Source organism: Rattus norvegicus, chromosome 13 (assembly GCF_021556685.1).
Source record: "Rattus norvegicus strain SHRSP/BbbUtx chromosome 13, alternate assembly SHRSP_T2T, whole genome shotgun sequence".
NCBI classification, from domain to species: domain Eukaryota; kingdom Metazoa; phylum Chordata; class Mammalia; order Rodentia; family Muridae; genus Rattus; species Rattus norvegicus.
In genome coordinates, this window is record NC_141546.1 from 60,919,958 (window position 1) to 60,942,498 (window position 22,541).

The 22,541-nt window shown below is 33.1% G+C and overlaps 1 protein-coding gene across 4 annotated transcripts in view; it reads left to right on the forward strand.

Moving 5' to 3' along the window:
* Positions 1 to 22,541, forward strand: part of Brinp3 (BMP/retinoic acid inducible neural specific 3) — a 434,736-nt gene that overhangs the window by 7,110 nt on the left and 405,085 nt on the right. For 3 of the 4 annotated variants that reach the window (NM_173121.2, XM_087580092.1, XM_087580093.1), the window contains exon 2: positions 14,309 to 14,594. In NM_173121.2, the coding sequence (NP_775144.1) occupies positions 14,359 to 14,594 (236 nt within the window). In that variant the 5' untranslated portion in view covers positions 14,309 to 14,358. Of the gene's footprint in view, positions 1 to 3,931; positions 3,998 to 14,308; positions 14,595 to 22,541 lie in introns of all 4 variants that reach the window. The other variant, XM_087580095.1, reaches the window with a different exon arrangement.

Here is a 22,541-nt window from a genome sequence, read left to right on the forward strand (position 1 = left end):
TTGATTGGATTAATAAATATATGAACATTACATTCAAATGCATTATAGCACTATGCTATGTAAGAATTATTCTCTCATAATGGTGTGTTTCATTTAAATTCCATTATAGATTTACTGTGAAGAAATACAGATAGACTTATTCTTCCTGAATTCTATATCAGCCAACCTCATCAGGATTGAGCTAGTTTTTATTAACTTTTCTGGACTCCTGCATCTTGTTAATTTTCAAATCTATCTCTAGAATATTACACTATTAAAAAACAATCTAGCCTTGGAAAGAACAGAACTGAGTAAGCATACACTTTAGACTGCTCAGTTTCAAAGAGTGGCCAGTATGTAACTTATACTTTTTTCTGTAGATTCACTTTAATATTCAAACAGAAATTTTATTTAAAATATGTTGCATGATATTCACAAACATAAGCTATTTTGGGGAAATATGTGTTTGAATATTATAGGTTTATTTAGCTGTCATATTTAAATATCACGTTTTTAATTGTTGTATTGTTGGTGGTGGTGATCTTTTGTCCCTTTTTTTTGCCTTAAATCCCCTAATTCAGGAAGCCAAAGCTAGGGGATCACTGTGACTTCAAAGCTAGGTAGCCTAGGATACACACAGTTTTACCCCAGTTTCAGATATGAACTGAGACCACGTCTGAGAAAATAAAACTAAATAAAGCAAAATAAATCAGGTTTATTCTAGTTGTTTATTATTGTGTAAAATTGGATACATGTACACTTTGAATGCAGGAATCTTTGTGGCTAATACAAGATATACTAATTAACACAAGGCCTTCTATCACGGTTAATGTAAATATATAACACAACTAATGCAATTGGGAAGAGTTTGGGGTAGGTGATGAACTCAAGAGTCTATTGTGTCTTTAATGCGTAAAACTCCTTATGGTTTAAAACATAAGCTCTGAAATATAAACTCTGTAAATGCATATGGAAAAATGAAAAATAAACATTTAAGTACGAAATTCTTCTTCAACGGTTATGCCAATCACTTCAGTTTTATAAAAAAAGCCATGAAAAGTTGAATAAATGATCTTAAAAATGTGTGGCTTTCTCAACATTTTTTTGGATACCAACAAGCATCTTGGTATGTAAAGAAATTCAAGTTTACTCATTTCATTAAAATCGAATAGTTCTAACTTACAGTAATAATGTCTTATTCTCTGTCCCAACAGTTGTTAATATGCAAAGGCATAATTACAGTGTATTTCAAGAGTGTTATAGTGTTTGTAATTATATTATAGAATAATAAGAAGAATCAGTTTCCCCCAAATCATGTAGTATGTAATATAAATAAAAGTCAATTCACAGTGGCAATAGTAGCAAAAAGCAGATTCGTGTTGGTTACTGCTAATATTGCTCAAAAGGGAAGTTTTAATATAATGCCTTAACTTGTTTTTAGGTTTTTTTTTTTTTTTTTTTTAATGGGGCTGGGGACCGAACCCAGGACCTTGCGCTTCCTAGGTAAGCGCTCTACCACTGAGCCAAATCCCCAACCCCGAATGCCTTAACTTGTATTTCAAAAATATACATCTGGCTCCAAAGATAGGGCTCAATATTTAAGAACATTTGCTACTCTTGAAGAGAAACTTGATTCAGTTTACAGCACACACACTCTGTCTCACAAGTATCTGTAACTACAGTTTAATGCGATCTGGTGCATTCTTCTGGCCTCTGTTACATGTAAATAAAACAATAATACAAGTAAAATAAACATTAAACATTAATAACTCGAATCCCCAACTAAAATATTATGATAGGATTTGTTTTGCCAACTCATAGAATGAATTCATTTCAAAGGTATCAGCCCACCATTCAAAGTCAATCCAAGATTAAATCTATCTGACTTGTTTCAAAATGTGAAAAAAGATAAGTGATTCCCATGAATGAGGACAGAGATTTAGAATACATAATGAAGAAAAAGATTCCTAGTGTATTGTTCGAAGAGCACCTAATGCAATTTTTAGAATTAATATTAAGCATTTTGTTTATTAAGTATCTTTTATACTTAACAGTGAGTTAATACATTTCTGGTTCTATACACTTTCTGCTCTCCTCTCCTTTCCATTATAACAATCCATTTCCACAAGTTTACCACAAATAAAAGATTGCCATTATTTTAAATATAAAACACCTTTATTGAAGTACTATTTTTGAATAGTAAACTACATATTGGAAACAAATTTATTCATGTTTTATAATGACAGCAAACTTTAATATGGTGGGTTTATTTTGCATTTTTTAATCCAAACATAACCGTTGTAAGATTTAACATGTCATTGTTGAGTTCATTTAAAAGATATAAAAATTTCCGGTGTGTTGAGCATAGGCTGGCATGAGAGCCAAAGACCACTACTGCCTTTATTGCATTTAAACCCATCCAGACTACAGCTAACTGAAGAATCAATTCTGATTTCAAGGAAGAGGCAGCTGCTCCCAAGAACTGTTTTGATGACCTATTAAAATACTTGTTTATCTTCAACGATCCCTAGTGTATAAGCCAAACAGAAATTTAATCTACCCATCCATCTTATACATGGCCATTTCATCACAAAACTGGTCAAAATTGGCTGACTATTTTTATTTATTGATATAACTTATTCATTAAAAAGTAGTTATTACTAAGTTAGACCTCCAGTAAGCATGGTTAAATACATTTATCTGTGACTATAATTGTGAAACAATTTCTGTTATGTTCTATCAAGTTGACTTCCAAATTACCGCTCACTGCATAACAACATAACAGAAGTATCTAATGGTAACTTCTCTATAATCATTAGACATGATTTTGTATACTTTATTTTCTGTTTTCTGAATTTTCTTCAAATATTTGATGATTATTAAAATATGGAAGTTATCATATATACATATATTGTATGTAATGGAAATTTACATCGATTTTCTATTAATATTTACTGTATCATCATTAAAACCTAGTAACAGTTAAACTATTAGAGATCTTGAATAAATATTTGCAGTGTTGTTCTTGAAAATATCAAATTTTTCATTTTGAGGAACAGTATGCAAACAGATGTTTTTTATTAAAAAAACTTAATTTCAGCTCAATATATTACTAACATCTGGTGATGTGAGACTATTTTATTAGCTAGTATGTTTGTCAACTAGGTCAGATACACTAGGGTTAGTGAAAAGTAAAAATATGTGCATTGCTTTTTGTCATGTAGGTGTTCAGAAGGTACTGGAGAGCACTAGATAAATTTTAAATATGAAATCCTGAATTAGTTTGCTCAGTGAAGATAGTCTCTGCTGCTTTTGTTTTTGATTCTTAACCAAGACTCTGTATTGTCAAGTTTTTATTGTGTGCATGAAGTCTTAGAAGTACAACAGAAGGGGCTGGGGATTTAGCTCAGTGGTAGAGCGCTTACCTAGGAAGCACAAGGCCCTGGGTTCGGTCCCCAGCTCCGAAAAAAAAAAAAAAAAGAACCAAAAAAAAAAAAAAAAGAAGTACAACAGAAACATGGCTGATCTAAGTGATCTAAGAAATGGTAAGGCAGAGGATTACAAGTCTTTGTTTTCTGAAGTATTCTCAGTGCTCCTTAATCCATTAGAAGAGGTGTGATGCTTGCTTACCCATTTCATTGTTATGACTGTCCAATTCTGATATTGCAAATATATCTCTCTTTAAAGAGGATGACTTTTTAATGTTTCTTTACAGGGAAAACTCAATTGAAATATATATATATTTCTATCATGTATATTAAAAGAAATAGTTAAAGAAACTTGAGAAAAAAAGTGTTAGAATTCTAACTTTACATGATTTCATTTAGTACACTTTTCAAAAGCATTCTAGATTTCTTGAATCAAGAACGTTTTAATTAGTAGCTCATTTAGTTTAATAAGTAAAATAAATGAAATACTCACAAGGACTTTCTTCATAAATTTTTTATTATAGCTAAGTATTATATGCGACATTCTGTAAGGACCTTCACCCTGTGGGATCCTGTTGTTGATAATAAAGGTATGCCAGAAGAAGAAAAATTCTCAGATCCATATTTCATGCTGTGTAAAATATCTTGGAATTACTCTGTGGAATCAGTGGAATCTGTAAATAGGAAAAAGAGAAATGTGGGCGCTAACAAATACATTGTGAATACTACATACTTAACTTTCTTTTACGTGGACAACAATTATCTGAAAGTTTTATCTGAAAACAATTGTCTTTAATTTGAAGGAGTTCTTCTACAACCTGAATAATGGTGATCCACTCAACATTTTTAAAAGCCAGATATTCCTTGAAAGTTAATTAAATTTAATATTTTTATGTATGTAGCCATTGAACACATTATTATTTACATTTTTAACAAAATAATTTCTAATTATGCAGTGACCTTTCTTTTGCAGATTTGGTAAACTCTGAGGTATTCTTGGTCCTTTGCAACACAAAAAATATTGTCTATTCAGTGACCCAATTCTAAAGTTTTCTGGCTGCATTTCCGTGTAGTTAGTCTATTACTAGTAGGATTTAGTTTAAAATAATAATTATTTCTTCTGCTGAACAAATTTATAGTAATTATTTTGCAAATTGTTTTAAAGTAACACTATTTTTAAAGCATTTCAAAATCTTTGCTGAATGACCATTGAGAATGCTAGTCATGAAAGTAAGAGCAAAATGATAATTATCTTTTGAGTTTCATAGATACTGGTAAAATACATTGCAGGAAAACATTACATAAACTTAGCCAAACTCCTCAAATTTCCATCAAAGTGACATTTATGGGACAAATTATTTCATTGATAATTTATTTTGATAAAAGTACAAAGATATGACTTTTAAGATGTAAGACTCCAAGAAAGGATAAATGGTAAAACCACCTTGAATCTTAATGTCTGCAATTGTTACTTCCACTCTGTTCCTGCACATATATTCTTTTAACCTTTATCTTAAATTGTCTTCTGTTTCACTGTTCTGATACTAGAATATATTAATTTTAATATATTACCAGTTGATTCTAAAGTTCTTCATGACACTTGTTAAAAAATGGTAAGGTATTACACAAGGGCTCTTTTAATGGGATTTTATAGTAAGAAAGTAATGTTTGATTCAGTTCTTAATAGAACAAAAAAACCCCCAGAGGATTGTGGTAGGTGAGTCAGTGGATGGTAAAGGAGCAGCAGGATGATCAGATGAAAGATGTTTGCTTAAAACATTCTTCAATGTTCGTCCATAGTGATGAGACATCACATGGAAAGTCCAAGACTAGGAACCCAGACATAAATATACTTTCCCTCTATGGAAAGTCCGGATTCTGCGAAAGTATAGGTAGCCCACAATGCTTGCAGAAAGGAAAGTATCAAACATAATGTAAGGACATATAGAAATACATTTCAGAGAAGGCAGACTGGAGTCAGATCCAGAAAAATATCTTTATCACAGCATTCCTCATATTTCTTTAGTTTAAAAAAAGCAAGTCATTTAATTTTATGTGTATGACCGTTTTACCTGCATGGGTATGTATATACACTTCATGCATTTCTGGAGCTCATGGAAGTAGGAGAGGGCCTCAGATCATCTTGAGCCAGAGTTATCAGTGGCAAAGGGTCACTATGTGTCCTGAGAACAAATCCCACATTCTCTGGCAACAGTAACTCAGACTTGTAATAACTAGAATCCTCAACTACGCTTTTAAAATTAGAATTGAGTCCAATTAAATCAAAATTATTTTCTTAACATCTATTTCTGAACAGATTTCATTTGACTGTTGTTCTGTAGCTCCTTATGATTCCATTATTAATTTTACTATTTTTAATATGCTCAACCATGCTGAAACACCCATTATTTAAGGTATCTGGTAGCACAAATGGCTTTCACACTTTGTTTTTGTAAGACCATTTTCTCATGTGCAGGACACTGTTAAGGAATGAAACACACCTTCTCTTCATTCTTCCTAATCAGTCCTACCATTAGGCAACGGCATTTAATGCCCTCTTTATTGGTAGGACAAGATTGTATTGACAGGATCAAGCAGGAGATTACTTCCCTCTGCAGCATGTACTTCCCACAGGAATACTCACCCTCATTAGGACGGAAAGCACTTAGAGCTGTAATTCAGAGGCACTGTGTTGCCTTCTGAGTTAAAATAAATAAGTAGTAAGGGCCCTCTGGAAAATCGACGCTTACCAAAGGTAAATATATAAGATACACCCTTATATAGGCAGCTTCAACCTATACAATGTGAGTAAAGTGAGAAAATTCATATTCTAAAGTGGATGGGAGAAACACCAGTTAAGGACTTATAAAAATACAATCTAGAGAAGCTAGACCGGAGTCAGATCTAGAAGAGTATCTTTCTCACAGAATGTACAAATGCAGAATAATATAGAACTTGTAGATTAAACAGAGTGGGAATCTCTAGCATCAGAAGACACAGTGAACTAGTCTATAAAGTTGGGGGAAAGAGTCAAAGTCAGCATATCATCTAAAAATTTACTATGTGCAAAATAGCATGTACAGGGTTAGGAGTCACAGGGTGAGCTAAGCAAATGCTGACAAGAGTCTGTATGAGGAATAGATGAGAAACTCTATGAAAAGGCTATCGCCAGAATGCTGAAAATGTTTAAAGACTCCTGAAGAATCAATCTTGTATATCCTCAATTTATCAATCTAGTATATTCTTAATATTAATATTTGTAACTTATGTTAAATATATTTGCTAAAGAAAGTTATCATTTTATGCCAAAGGAATTTTAATTTCAATGTTCTGTCCTGATAGTTTTATTTGGTCCACAAATTACGAGTCTAGTTACCTTGATGACTATTGGGACAGCTTTCTGTTTGCGATTTATAGCTCTTCTGCTTTAAAATTTCACAAATACATTCCAATTTTTGAAAAACTTTATCAATGCAAAACAAATTAAAATTTTCTGTAGTTCTCATTTATGTCAAAGATACTGGAATCATTAGTGTTAGAATATGCCCACTTCTACATATTACTGTGTGATACTTCTAAGAAAATCACACAGATCAAGCGATCATTCTACACACCCACTAAAATGAAGAGAAGAAGGTAGTCCTGTATGTGTGTAAAATGTTGTAAAAGAGAAAAGATTATAACATATTCATAAATTCATTGTGTTAATAAAATGAAAATAATCTAGTTTATTTCACCAGTTTACAGTTCATCACCTTTCAAAAATCTCATATCCAGTATAAGTAAAAACAATTTTAGGGTATTTTAAGTCCAAACACTATCATTAGTATTTCACTAAAGCAGTAAATAAATGTAACCTCACAAACCACTAAGACACAAAAACAAATGCCAGCAAGCACACACATGTAGAAGAAAAAGCAACATGCACATACACAGAGAAACTTGCCACTTTATGCTTGTATAGGCATGTGGTTTTCAAATTTTAACATTTCTCAGTATTTGCCCCAACGCTGATTCATTTATTACAAACCTCATTTTTATAAAGAATACTCTGAGAAGTACTAACCCATACCACATTGTATATTTTCCCAAGAGGAAAATAAGAGAATATTATGTCATATGAGACAGTTCAGAAATTGTTAATTTGGCTGAGAAAACTCTGTAAGGAGCACAGTATTTCGTCAGTCCAATTCTTTTTTTCTCCTCCTTAATTATCAAGTTTATTCCAAGTTATCGATCCTTATAAACTTTCAAAGGAAAAGGAATGTTAAGCTTTCAAGTTTCACTCCTTGTTTTATTATTGTCGAAGTTAAGAGTGGCAACACAGTGGAATATGCATGCAGAGCCTCACTGAGATCTATTCTTGGTTGTTCTTGAAAATAATCTGTTTGATGGTAACACCTGTTTTTTTTAATCAATAGAAATTATAAGGAAAATGGCATAGTCAAAATGTTTCTTGTGTTCTCGGATCATGATAACATTCCAGATCTTGATATGCCTCTAAGATGGTGTTGTTTGGAATATTTGATCACTTTTATACTTGTATCAATGATTTTTAATACCAAGACTGTTTTGCTTGTGGCTGAAGTTGTGTGTGTCTTCTCTGCAGTTAAAAGACCTTCCTGATATAGCGAGGAACTAGGTTCAGAATAGAAATATTCCTGTAGTATATTCCTCGTCAGAGAAGCAGTATTCCTAGTCACGAGTGACCTACAGCCATCTACAAATTATCACATTTTGCACATTGTAGATGTGAGCATTCTAGACAGATCATAATACTCATCTGTATGGCTTTCTAGATTATGAGCTATATACCACATTGAAATTAAGCAATCTCTGTTCGGGAACATCATTGAAATATTAGAGCTAAATATATCATTCTTAATTCATTATTCATTTCTTATGAAGTTATATACTTAACAGACATTTGTTTCTGAGTCACTGTTTATATAATATCCAAAAATTAAACTACATTTACGTATTATATAAACTATTTAATTCTTAGAATGTTATAGATACATTATTTGACTCTACATTTTAAACATCTTCTATAAGTGAATATATTTTGTAAACATGTGTTTTTTTAAATCAATATATCACTCGAAGGTCTGTATATTTATTTTATATTTTCTGCAAACTTTCACATTGCTAAGCATAGAAGCAAACGCTGTGGAATAGTGAGCTTTAAAAGCTTCTCTAGGGCCTTCAATAATATGTGATCTTTCCCTGGCCTTTTACTGTTCCTTAAAATTTATGACTCTGTATGTGAGTTGGGCAGCAAGGTGTAGGGGAGAGAGAAAGAGAGAATGCGTGAGTGAAAGATGTATTTATTATACCGTACTTTCAACTCTCCTTGGGTTTTCCCATGGTTGAAGTTAAGTAGGAAAGTTTGATGGTATTATTTTGTGAAAATATTTTGTGTATGAGCAAAAGTCAACCTTAATGAAAAAATATATTTTATATGGAGAAATTATATAGTTGCCATGTTGTTTCCAAAATAATAGTTATTACTTAGCATCTTGTAAGTTGATGAAAAATACATTGCAGTGTCAAAGATGATACTCTTGGATATGGCCCACCAGTTGATAAAAGAAAACAAACAAAGAAACAAACAAACAAACAAACAAATCCACACGTTCAATCGGTGTTACCAGTATGTTCGCTGGAACATGCTTAACCTTAAAGAAAACTGAATCCTTCCCCTCCCACACTCTTTCCATAAGCCATTGCAGAGAATCATACTCTGGCCTCCTTATTAAAACTTTTTTTAAAAATTGGATATATATTTTTATTTTACATTTCAAATGTTATCCCCTTTCCCAATTTCCTTTCTGGTAACCCACTATCCCACCTAATTCTATGACAGTGCTCCCCCACCCTCCCACCCACCCACCCACCCACCCAGTCATTCCTGCCTCCTGCCCTGACATCCTTCTATACTGCGGCATCAAGCTTTTAAGACTTCTCTTCGATGGCTTCCTGCCCAGGCTATTCATTTGGAGAAAGGGAGGGTCATCAAAGAAGCTTTCTATGTCCCTCTTTCTCAACTGTGAGTCTGCAATCATTGATAAGAGTGCAAAAGTAGCTTCCTTGATGAGAAATCCTTAACATTGGGTTTTATATTCGTACTTTCAGTCATATTAGAAATTCAATATTAATATCATGTAAAATGCTTATGGTATTTAAATTTTGTGAATTTCTTTTTTTAAAATTATTTATTTTTATTAGTTAATCATTTTTTCACAGTCCAGACTTCATCCCCTACCTGGTCTGTCCCTACTCCTGACCGGTCCCCAACCCATACCTTCACTCCCCTTCCCCTGTCTCCAAGATATCCCCACCCTACTCCCTGGGGCCTCAAGTCTCTTGAGATTTAGGTTAGACGAGGCGGTCATCTGTTGTTGCCTGGTTGGTGCCTCAGTGTCTTAGATATCTACGGGGTTCTGGTGAGTTGACACTGCTGGTCTTTCCCTGGGACCGCTCTCCTCCTCAGCTTCTTCCAGCTTTTCTCCAATTCAACCACAGGAGTCCCTGGCTTCTGTCCATTGGTTGGGTGCTCATATCTGCATCTGACTCTGCCAGCTGCTTGTTGGCCCTCTCCGGGGCAGCCATGTTAGGCTCTGGAAGCACATTACAGCATCAGAAAGGGTCAGGCTTGGGGCCTGTCCTAGAGCTGGATCCCAATTTGGTCCTGTCATTGGACAACTTTTCTCTTGTGCTCTTCTCATTTTTTGACCCTGAAGTTCCTTCAGACAGGAACAATTTTGGGTCAGAGCTTTTGACGGTGGGATGGCAACCCCATCCCTCCATTTGATGTCCTGTCTTTCTTTCTGCTGGAGTTGGACTCTACTACTTATGCCTCCCCACTGTAGAGTACTTCATCCAAGATTCCTCCCTTTGAGTCGTGAGAGTTTCTCCCCTCCCAGGTCTTTGGTACATTCTAGACAGTCCCCCCACCAAATACCTCGTGAGGTTGCCTGTTTCCATTCTTTCTGCCGGCCCTCAGGGCTTCTGTACTGTTCCCCACCACACTCCATCTCACGTACAGTACCCGACCATGTTCCCCTCCTCACCTCCCTATCCCCTCTCCTACCCAGATCCCGCTGTCCCTGTCACTGCACCACCCCACCCCAGTAAGTCCATTCTTCTCCATCCCACGTGGGATTGAGGCATCTCACTTGGGTCCTTCAGCTTTTCAACCTTCCTGAGTCCTGTGGGTTGTGTCCTGAGTATTCTGAGCTTTTGTGGCTAATATCCACTTTTTAGTGAGTACATACCGTGCACGTCCTTTGGGGTCTGTATGCATTTTATATCCTTATTTTACATAAACTTAAGGTATTGAAAATGGAAGCAGGATCACAGAGAGCTAAGGAGGAATTGTTAGTGTCTACTTGAATGTCTGTAATAGGCAGTATAGTATTTATTATTATTATTATTATTATTATTATTATTATTACTATTCATTATGCCACATATCATTTTAACACGTTTTGCAGCATAGATTTTTTAAAAGCTTTGAGATTTTGCAAATATATTTAGAACACATAACTGTCAACATACAGTATTATATGAAAATGTAATTTATAAGAGTCTTACAGGTAATACATATTTTTTAAAAAGTGAGAGTTTCAGTATATACTTCTTTTTTGTTATAGAAAGGACATCTTAACAATATGAACTATAAAAATACATATCACACTATAATGCAGTCTTTTTCAATTTGATTTTTATGTTATCTTCTCTTTTTCTTCATTTTATTTTATTGTTCTCTTTTCCAAAAACAAAAGCAAACAAAAGAACCCAAAAACAATTAAAGGTTCTAGAAAACATTGTGCATCAACAATTGACAATTTTTTTTTCCATTTTTAGTCAGTTAGTTTCATAGTTTTTCACAGTGAGGTCAAGATCACTTTACAGCTTTTTTTAAATCTAAGGAAGAAACTTGATTATTACCTTATTGATTTTTTGATTATTGGATCCTGAAATAGTCCATCTACTGTAATACATTTATTCTCAGATATTATCTGCAACTGTCCCAGAAAACAAAGGGCAAAGCAGCACTATGTAATACTTTGGAAACTAAGTCATAAAGACATATTTTATAGAAGGATTGGTGTGGTCTAACATTCAGTCTAATAGGGAAAGGTCAGTGAGGTGTGCCCAGCTCAAGTGAGGAAACCAAGGCACAATGGCAGCTTCAGAACTTACGAAGATGTTGCCACGGCCATCATGAATTAAAGCCAGGTCCTTTTACTAAACCTGGACTGCCCAGATGCTGGAAAATGTTTCTTGAAGAAGTTGAGCATTAATTTTTGGTGCTTTCATAGTATCATTTTTCAAGTTATTAGTCACTCAAATCATTTTTGTTTATATATTTTCAGCAGATTTGTCACAAGTATAATTGTTAATCAGAAGGCTCTGAAAGAAAGTGAAACTATAGATTCTTTCAAATCAAAATAATTTCCTTTCATATTAGATATTAAATACACATTCAAAACAAATAATATCTTTAAATGTATGTTCTGAGTTCATTTGAGAAATACAAATTCTTATTGGGAAATTTAAAAAATCCAATTCTTTTTAAAAATAGAGTAGAAAGTCATGAATGCTTGCCATAGATGAAAAATATTTGTTTATACCAGGAATATTACACCATATACTACAAACTAATGAATGCAGATTAACAGCAAAGTAATTAAGATATATTCCCCATATAAGTGAGATAATGTGTAAATACATTAATTTTACCCAAGACATTTGGAAGTTGTGAACTGATTGATTTGACAGTGATGTCTATAAATTAGCAATTACTATGAAATAATTCACGTATGTTCCTACCTCTATCATACCCTGTAAGACCTAGTAATGAACTGCTTTAAAAGTACTTCTATGTGATAATTTTCTATGGTTACAAAAGGGTTTTTCTTAATTAGCAGAATGGAGCTATTTAATGAGATTGGGAAAGTCAGCATATTTTGTAGACACATCTGTAGAGTTCACTATTGTGATCCAGGTCAGGTGGTTTTGTTATTGCTATTAGATATTTTTAGTTACAAATTATTGCTAAATAGCTCTTTTATCAAAGCAGCTTAAGATTAAAAGAAAATATGGGGAGATGCAGCTAGAAGAGTAAATTAAGACTATCAAATTCCCATTTCAAGGAAAAAGACACACAAGCAATTAAACAGTACTTTACTCACTATTATGAATTTTGGTTATGTTATGAAAAGTTCTTCTGGCTAAAATTTTTGCACCAAAACTTTCTATTCATGGCAATGTGAACTCTTTATAATGTCATTTAAAAAAATAGATGAGAAAGAAAACCAAATTCAGGTAGAATATGTTGTGTTTAATACATAGGCATTATGCACTATCTGCATCCTGGCATGAAATTATTTGTAGGATTACACACTGTGGGTAATATCTGGGAATATATGTCTCTTATTTTATTCTTGGATGGGTATAATATAATGTATTTAGTTTCAAAGTTTGTGAATATTCTATATTATTTAGTTACTGTGTTCACAAGAACTATATACATTTATATATGGCTAAGACACCATATATACGTGGATCTTTTAAATCCTCAAAAAAGAATGCAATTATAATTTTCCCAGCGATAAAGACAAAGGTTTAAGTAAATATGAAAAATATATTTCTGTACTAATGATTTCCCTTCTTATTCTATCATAAACATTGACCTATCTGCTATTATCTTTCTATATACACATGCTTGATCGTGTACAGATTGTGTATTACTGTTTTCTGAGTAATTATTTTATTCCAAATTTATAGATTATTTACATATTATCTGAATAATTTATTTCAAATGCATTTCTCAAAACAGCTAAAATAGCTAGGTTTAGTGGTACACACACTAAAGAAACAAGAGACAGAGACAGACAGAGCTGGAGGCCAGCCTGTTCTACATAGATTTTTGTCTCGAAAACAAAACAAACAAAAGCAGATCCCCTGAAGTAATTATGAGAGCTGGTTATGGCTCAATCAGCTGAATTGTATTCACTCTCAAAACTAACTAACTAACTAACTAACTAACTAACTAGCTAACTAACTAACTAACCAACCAACTAACTAGCTAACAGCTTAAGCCAGGAATGGTAGCATGCACATACAAAAACCCAGCACTCTTATGAAGAGAAGAAAGACAGAGAGGGGAAATCCAAAAAACCCCTAGGCAAGTCTTACCCGCATTTGTACAGAATAGCCTACCTTAAAAAAAGTGGAAGGCATTAAGAACACATATTTGCGGTTGTCTTCAAAGTTCACACTTGCACGTTGGCTCATGTATATGTGTATTCAGACACATTAATGCCACACACACATATACACACTATATCTATCTACATCTAGCATATATCTATATCTATATCTATGTATCTATATATTTATGTTTATATATAAAACAAACATATAAAATAAATTTAAAATAAAATATCAAATATACCTATTGTCAAAACTTATGTGCTCATTTATCTGCTTCATTTAATATAAATTTTATATAATTTTATATAATAATAAACAGATATAATTTTTGTTATATAGAATTTTTGCAAATACGTTAGCAGAAAAATAAATATTTACTCAAGTTTATTATTGCTTAAGACATTTAATGAATAATCCACTGGATGGCATTGTTATGACATGGCCTGTAATTTACTTAATAATTTTACTTTCTATTGAAGTAGAAATTTAGATACAAAGTATAAAAAATATATAGCCCTGAAACAAAAGTTAACTGATTTTCTTCTTATTCAAGTCTGCTATCCTTTAATTAAAAAACATTTTAAGATGCTATCTAAGATAAGAAAAGCTTGCCAGCTCAGCAGCTCGGCTGATGTGTTCTCTTGCAGGGTAACTAATTGCTTGTGTTTTCTGTCTAGGTGTTGAAGGAAAGCTGAGAGGATGAAGGCTCTAAGTCCCCAGTGGAAGCATGATATGGCGGCGCAGAGCTGGTGCTGAATTGTCCTCTCTGATGGCTCTATGGGAGTGGATAGTACTGAGTCTTCATTGCTGGGTTTTAGCGGTTGCTGCTGTCTCTGACCAGCATGCCACAAGCCCCTTCGACTGGCTCCTCTCTGATAAGGGACCCTTCCATCGCTCACAGGAGTACACAGATTTTGTGGACAGAAGCCGACAGGGATTTAGCACAAGATACAAGATATACAGGTATGAAGGGAAGGCAATTACATATACCACACTTGGAGGCTGTATGTAAATAAGGGCTGTTCCAATGGAAAGTTACAGAAGGGTCACCGATGAGTAATGTCCACAGTAATGCTTTTTTACCATTTAAAATTGTTCTTGTAGGTGTGAAAAGTTATTAGAAAAAAATGGGTATCTGGATATGTAACTCTTTCCAATTTGAATATATAAGCCAGTTGTCTTGCAAGCCACTTCTTATTATATAGCCTGTACTTTTTAAATTACTTAAAAAACACTTTTATTAGTTTATGGCACACTTCTTCCCCCAAACGGGAATCAAATCTTGTACTTGTCACTGAGAAATTTTGTCAATTTATCCTTGTTTACAAGAAAGTAATAGTATAGTCTTAAACTTGAAGAAAAAGCAAAAGTATTAATATAAAAGAACACCAGACAGATGGATATGATAGCAAACAAAACAAAAAAGTCTCAGATGTGTTCGCTAACATTTACCATTTTTTTTCTAAATCTGAAGTCTAAGTATGCTTAGACAAAAGAAAGTCATATATTGAAACAAGCAAGAGCTTTTTATTCCCACACAGCCCAGAGATTCCTTTGAACAGATGATGTACTAGGGGTCACTTTAGTGAATTATGTCATATCCTTATTTGCCATTAAGAATGTTTATGGCAATTATTGCTTTGGATTGTTTCTTTGAGGAAGACTTGGTAATTCCCAATTCTTTGCATTTATGAAGAATAAAATTTAGCTTATCATGTTTTCTGTCTGTGACTACCCAGAAAATGTTCTATAAATATTTTATTTTATCCAGTATGTGCACCAGAGGGCAGTGTGTTTCAGGTCTGTGCATAGTCTTTTATATAGAATTAAGAAAAAATTTATAAACCTTATTTGCAGATCAGAGTTGCAGAAGATCAAAGTATACACGAGTTCCATTTATTTTTTTAATTTTCCCTTAAAAAATTGCCTTAGATCACAGAAAGTACTAGCATGTCTAAAAACAGGAAAAAAGCCTTATTCTGAACCTTTAAGCAAAGTGACATGTATTAAAAACCTTCTGTCTAAATTTATCAGACCAGAAAGGGCGTGGGATTTCTGGATACGCATTTTTTGAATATTTTCTGGTTTAAGAAGCTCCCCTTAAGAAACTCTGCTGGATATTAAGACTGTGAATGTGTAACATTTGAGCAATACAAGATTTTTGACAGACAGGCAGACTGCCAAAGGAGCATTGGCCTGTGTTGTACTGGGGTCTCTCTCTGGAAATCTAAGTTATCTTATGTGTTTGTTTTGGTGCCTTGGCCTCTTGGCTAATCATGTGTGAATTGCAGACTCTTTCTACATGTTTCTTAAGGTTTTGAGTTGACTCAAAATCATTATTTGGGTCATGACATTTAAAAACATAAAAGAAAGAAAACTTTTGGAGTGTCTCTGCAAGGCTCATCTACTGTTTGGTCTTTGGGAAATTTAAAATGATTTTTGGTTTATCTTCCTCATGTATTTTGTGTGTGTGTGTGTGTGTGTGTGTGTGTGTGTGTGTGTGTGTGTGTCTTAAATAGCATGTTTAGATGATAAGTAGATGTAAAAACATGAAGGTTTAAAATCCACCTGTTTCTGAGCTGGGTTACAGTGTTTTAAATGCCTTTGTTCTTTTCTAATGATGCAATTGTCATTGATAATTGCCTTGAAATAAAAAAAATACAACCCTTTCACTGGAGATTTTCAGTGTTGGTGAGAAGAGGTACTTAATTGGTCAAACAGTATTTCTTTATGTAGAAAGGTTGCCCTATAACTCTCCAGACAATGTTGTAGATGCAAACATTTATTTTGAAGAAATTCTTGAAAGAGTAGACAATCATAGAATTAGGTACTAGAATAACTTTATAGAGGTTGTCCTTATTTTTCTTAAAAGTCAGTTTTAGAGGTTGGGCAGTGGGGCACATGCCTTTATTCCAGAACTCAGAAGGCAGAGGGGGAGGCAAATCTTAGCGTTCAAGGCTAGTCAGGGTCCACAGAGCAAGCACCAGTACTACACAGAGAAACCGTGTCTTGAAAAAAAAATGTTACAATGACTTTTTAAATTTTCGCATATATTTGCCATAAATACTGATATGGAAATTATAGATATTAACAACACAGATGGAAAATTAATATATTCCACATTAGCTACTTGGCTTATCATTTTAAAGACCATATGATTTTCTAAAGTAATCAGCCATATCTACTATTGCTGATGACTGCCATAAAATCCTTCATGTGGCATGTTATATTGCCAAATCTTCTGGAAGGCATTAGCTCTGCATTTAGAACGTATTAAGCATGTTAACATAATTAGGTCAAGTCTCTTTCAGTTGTCTTCCCTCATTTCAGCTCCTTTTCTGGAAGCATATCTTTTCTTTCACTTCAAATACTAGAGCAAGATGAGATTATTAAAGATCACTGGTTTCACATACCCCAAAACAATATTAAAATGTTTTCTCCCATTTCAAAAAGGCATAGTTATTTTTCATAAAAAAGGGCCTCAGTCTACATTTATTTTAAAACCAGCCAATTTAAAGATCTATTAAATTTTATTTCTGGAAATTATGGGAGCAGTGTCTCACTGCAGACATGTAGCTCTCTCTTTGTTGTAGAACTCCCTTGGCTGTGTAGTAACAATGCAAATAACTTCCTTCTGCCATGTTAGGAATAAAACTTTACAAGTGTAAAGTGGTAGATATTTGTATTACAACTGCTCACTGTATAATATTAACTGCAAAACCTTTGTTATCTATTATTACACTTTACTTCAATGGTTTGCCAATTTTTTTGTTTACTAAATTGGACATGTCTGAAAGGAAAAGGAAGTGCATGAGAACTGATACTGAAGATTCTATGCACGACTCCAAAAGTCCTTTATGGCTTAGAATATAGAAAGATATAGAATATTAATATGGATATGTCTGTTCTTTGGTTGTAAGTTAGAAATAAGAGTTTTAAACCATCTTTCATGCTTACATATGGTTTGAAGTAAGAACATACAGAATTAAAAGGTAAAGTAAGAGTCTTTGGACTTTCAGCTCCAGTGGACCAAGAACCAATTCCAAGCATTTACATGGTGGCTCACAATCAACCATAGTTCTAGTTCAAAAGAATCCAATACCATTTATGACCTCTGTTGGCACGACATTAGCATGTGATACGTAGGCACAGCTAAGCAGAGCACCCACAAAAATACACATAAAATAAAGTTAACTAAATCTTAAAAATAATGAAAATAAGTAATAAAACCAATTACACTGTAGAAATGTTTGCCTGTAAAACATAAAGTAGAAATATAATTACTTGGTTTTTAATAGCAACTTAACTGCATAGTTATATGGTAAAGATCTCTAAGGCAGTGAGTCCAGGAGTATTTGCAACACCAGTGCATCAATTTAACAAGGTAAATTGATAAATCTCCATTAATCAACTTAACAGCTTATAAGAAGCTAAAATAAGGACTTTTTCATATCAATAATGCCAGTCTGATATCTCTTTTGAACCATTCCTGTGTGTTTCAAGCTCACATCCCTCAGAAATTTTGTTCCTATAATAGAAACATTACACAGAGTTAAAACTTTGAATATGGTTTTTAAAAGTTCTTTTCAATTTCCTTATCTGTTTCTTTAGTAAACCACCTGCAGAAATAAACTGTGATGGTATGTAGATGGTTTTCATAGCATTCAAAATAAGTTAGATAAGCAAAACTATTATAATTTTTATTTTTTGCTTTCTGAGAGGAATTGTTCAAAGAATGCTGTACATCTAACAGTAGAAAAAAATTCATTCTGTGCTTTACTGTTTTTAACCAACTTCCTGAATAAATTCTTAAAAGGGATCTGACTAAATCTATTAATAAATACAAATAAATTATCTTGTATTTTTTTCCTGAAGTTTAAATGCAAATAAAGCAATGATGCCTGCCCAAAACAGCCTCACCGAATCATATCACGTACATTAAAGAGTATAGATATAAGTACTGTCTATCTTGAATGTCCTTGCTTGTATGCTGTTTATATAAATCCATATGTACATATAAATGTACATACATGTATATCATACATATACATATATCATACTACACATTCATTTTGTTACACATATTTAGATAAAATAATTTAGAAGAAAAAAATCTTGCAGTGGTTAGCTCTCTGGAAATTATGTACACATACATGGCTACTTCATATTTCACAGATTATGTAGCCAATGTGGGTGGGTGATTAATTAAACAAATAATTCTTTGTTAGAAGTATGATTACATAAACGTAAGTCCAATATATTGTATTAATCTGTGCATAAATATATATTCTCATAATAAAACAACATTTATTAAAACAACAAAAATTCCAGATGAATAATTTGTAATAATTTGTCTTTATAATATTGGGAAACTTAAGGATATCTTAGATCATGAGGCAATACACTCATATCTAGTTATCACTCAGGAACAATGACATTGACATGAATATAGCAAATATTAATAGCCGGTTGTGCTTTATGAGAAAATTTTAAGTGAAGGGAATACAATACATTTATACATAATATGATTAAACAAAAACTAGCAGCTTGTTAGGAACATTAAAATTGTTATTACTTATGCTGAAATGAGAAAATCTAAGATAATGATAAAAACATGAAGTCATTGTTTTTAATAGCTAAGAAGTATTCCATTGTGTAGATGTACCACATTTTCTGTATCCATTACTATGTTGAAGGGCATCTGGGTTTTTTCCAGCTTCTGCCTATTATAAATAAGGCTGCTATGACAAGAGTGGAGAGTGTGTCCTTGTTATATTTCGGGACATCTTTTGGGTATATGCCCAGGAGTGGTATAGCTGGGTCCTCAGGTAGTTTGAATTTAATCATTCCACTCTTTTACATCTCGAATGATATCCTCCTTTGCAGTTACTCCTCAATAAACCCACATCCCACATCTGCCCTCTCCTCCTTACCCTTTGCCTCTCTGAGGGTGCTCTCTCACCCACCAACCTACTCCTGCCCCACCACTCCTGTCTTAACCATTTGGTCAAGAGTGGCAGACAGGAAGGCAAATCAAATCCACTAGCGAGTGTCATCATTGCCTTCAGGTGCCTACATGCTCAGAAAAGCTGTCAGGTGCTGCATAAAAAGGGACGCAGTCTTCCCTTGTCTGTGGACCGAATTTGTGAAGGAGTCACACTGCAATGACTTCTTCATCATATACATAGGAAAATGATATTCACATCAATAAAAGGACACATGAATCTGATAATTATACCATATGCAATATTGTGAAATATGTTATTTGTAAAGAAATTTATTTATATTTTAATTGATTTTTGTCATGTTCCTTTACATGTTAAATCTGGAAAGTCTAGGAGGAAACACATGAGTAGTGATATTAAGCATTATTTCTCAGTGAGATGGAGATATGGGTCTATGGATAAGGTCCTTGCTTTATAGACAGTAAGAACTCTGTTCTAATGCTCAACATCCGGGGAAATCCAGATATGGCATTGTATTTTCAAATCCTCAGTAAGAGACCCTATCTCAAAAAATAAACAGGAGATTGATAGAAGAAAGTAAATTATGTCAAATTCTGGACAGTACATGTTGAGAGGCTGCATGTGTAAGCACATCCTTCTACATGCATCTAAACACAAAATACACCAAATACATATACAAATACACCTGTGCACAGACACATACACACATAAAGTGTCTCCATTTATATCTTAGCAACATGTAGGTTGTGACAAAATTCACTTTATGAAACCTAATGCAGAGAAATAAAATCAGGCAATAACACAGTTGTATTTGTAGTCTACAAATATTTGGGTGGATACCCTAGTTACTGAAGGAAGTAAGAAAAAAATCTTTTACCATGGCAAGCAAAGGAATCTTAAAACCCAGTGGTAGGGTACACTTGTTTATATTCATTATATACAAACCCAGATGTTCCTTAACTATTAAACACACTTAGAAGTATAGCATTGCATTTTAAAGTTTTCAAAATGCTACTCTAAAGATGAATAGTTATCAATATACAAAAATTAATTTTAAGAAAATCAGTTAGTTGCTCTGAATTTCGAAAGTTCTAGAATACTTGGCAGCAAATAACATTTTATTTCAGTAATAATGGAAATTCAAAAATCTTTGAAAGCTTAGTAAAATAACTAAAACTAATCCATAAAAGTTTAGACATCAAACAATTTTTGTTGAGTAATAGTGATGTTACTGTACTTGTACAAAAAAGAAAAATGAGCCCTAGTGAAGTTAATTTCCCAAACAGTTTCCAATAACTGTAAATGGAATTATAAGACTCTATCAAGATTATGATAATAAATAATTATAATAATACAAATAATTACAATAAAGAGGATCTGTTCCTGATTTAACATTAACTCTTTGTGAATGTAATCAAGTTTTATTTCAAATCAGGGACTTCTATAAAATACCTTAGAAGTCTTTTAGAAAAGGAAAATCTATTTTTGCGTTGTGTGGTTGTTTTCTTTCACATGTGGTGGCACTAAGTGCACGATAAAATGATACTGAATCCCATGTCACAAGTCATTCCCTGATGGCATGTACCCATAGGGCTTTCTTATTCTCGGGTATCACTGCCACCTGAGCAACCTGCTAACTCGTATCAATCAGAATGCAGAAACTGATTTCATCTTCGTTTTTCTCTTTGTACTTCCATTCCTTGAGCAAGCCAATAATTTTCCTGTCAGAGACGTCAACTTTACATTTACATCTGCCTGACCTAGAACGCAAAGCTCATCTCAGCGAAATATCCTTTGTCTTAATGATAAGCACGTTTTAGTTTTTCTCCTACCCTTTGGGATTAATCAGTTCTGTTAATGCAGATTGCTGAGATGATGGCTTCCTTGTTTTTTTCCTATTTTATTATACTTTTTTAACCACATCTGTGAATTAACTACTCAATTTCATATATATATATATATTCAATGTTAAGATCAATATTTCTGTAATAAATGCATAATGCGAAGACATAAGACTGTGTAGATCAGTATTTTACCTCAAGTCAATTTCTGTGTGTAATGTCTGCACTTGCTTGTCTTTTACAGGTATTTTAAGTATTTTATAAATACTTCTTTCATAATAACGTAAGAGTTGTATACGCTGCCATGTTCCTGTCTGTTTGCTCTAAAACCTGTTACTTTTCTTGGTATCTCCAAGTCTTTTGTTTCTTATATATGGTTTTTCAGTGGTTTTCATATAATGAAAGCTATTGGACTTAGTGGTTGATTTTCTGTAAATAATTTCATTAGTCTGAAGCACACCGCACACTGCAGTGATAAATTATGGACATTCTAGGCAGAGTTTTACCTATAAGTAAACACAATTGCTGAGCACATTTATATAGTGAATCTACCAGTAAGATTAAATCATGTGATTTACCTCAAATTTTGTTATTTAATCTTAATTCAGAAATTGACTCTACCTAGACATTCATACTATCAACACGCATTGGAGATGTTAGTATAATTCCATTTAAGAATAAATTCATTAATTCAAGACGTTAAGGATTATAGTTGGATTTCTAAAGAGTATATTCTTAAATTTGAGTGTAAATTAAGTTCATTATTATATTTAAGAATATGCTTTTTAGATAACTAGTTAAATCTTAAGGGTTTTTATTTTAAAATTGTATTCATATATTTTGCTATTGAGATGAAAACGTGTAAAAAATATTGCCAGTTCATGTGGTTAATTTACACGTGGTTAGTACTCATGAACTGGGAAGGAACAATTGCAACTTTAGTATTAAGTAAATAAGTTGATTATTTGGTGTGTCTGGTTGCATGTCAACATTATCCCTGATTCTCACAGTCTATAGTTACTGTTTTCCAAGTTAAATAGCCCAAATCATCACTGTTGTCTTTCATCATCACTAGTCTGAGTCTTTCAAGAAGGGGAGGGGGA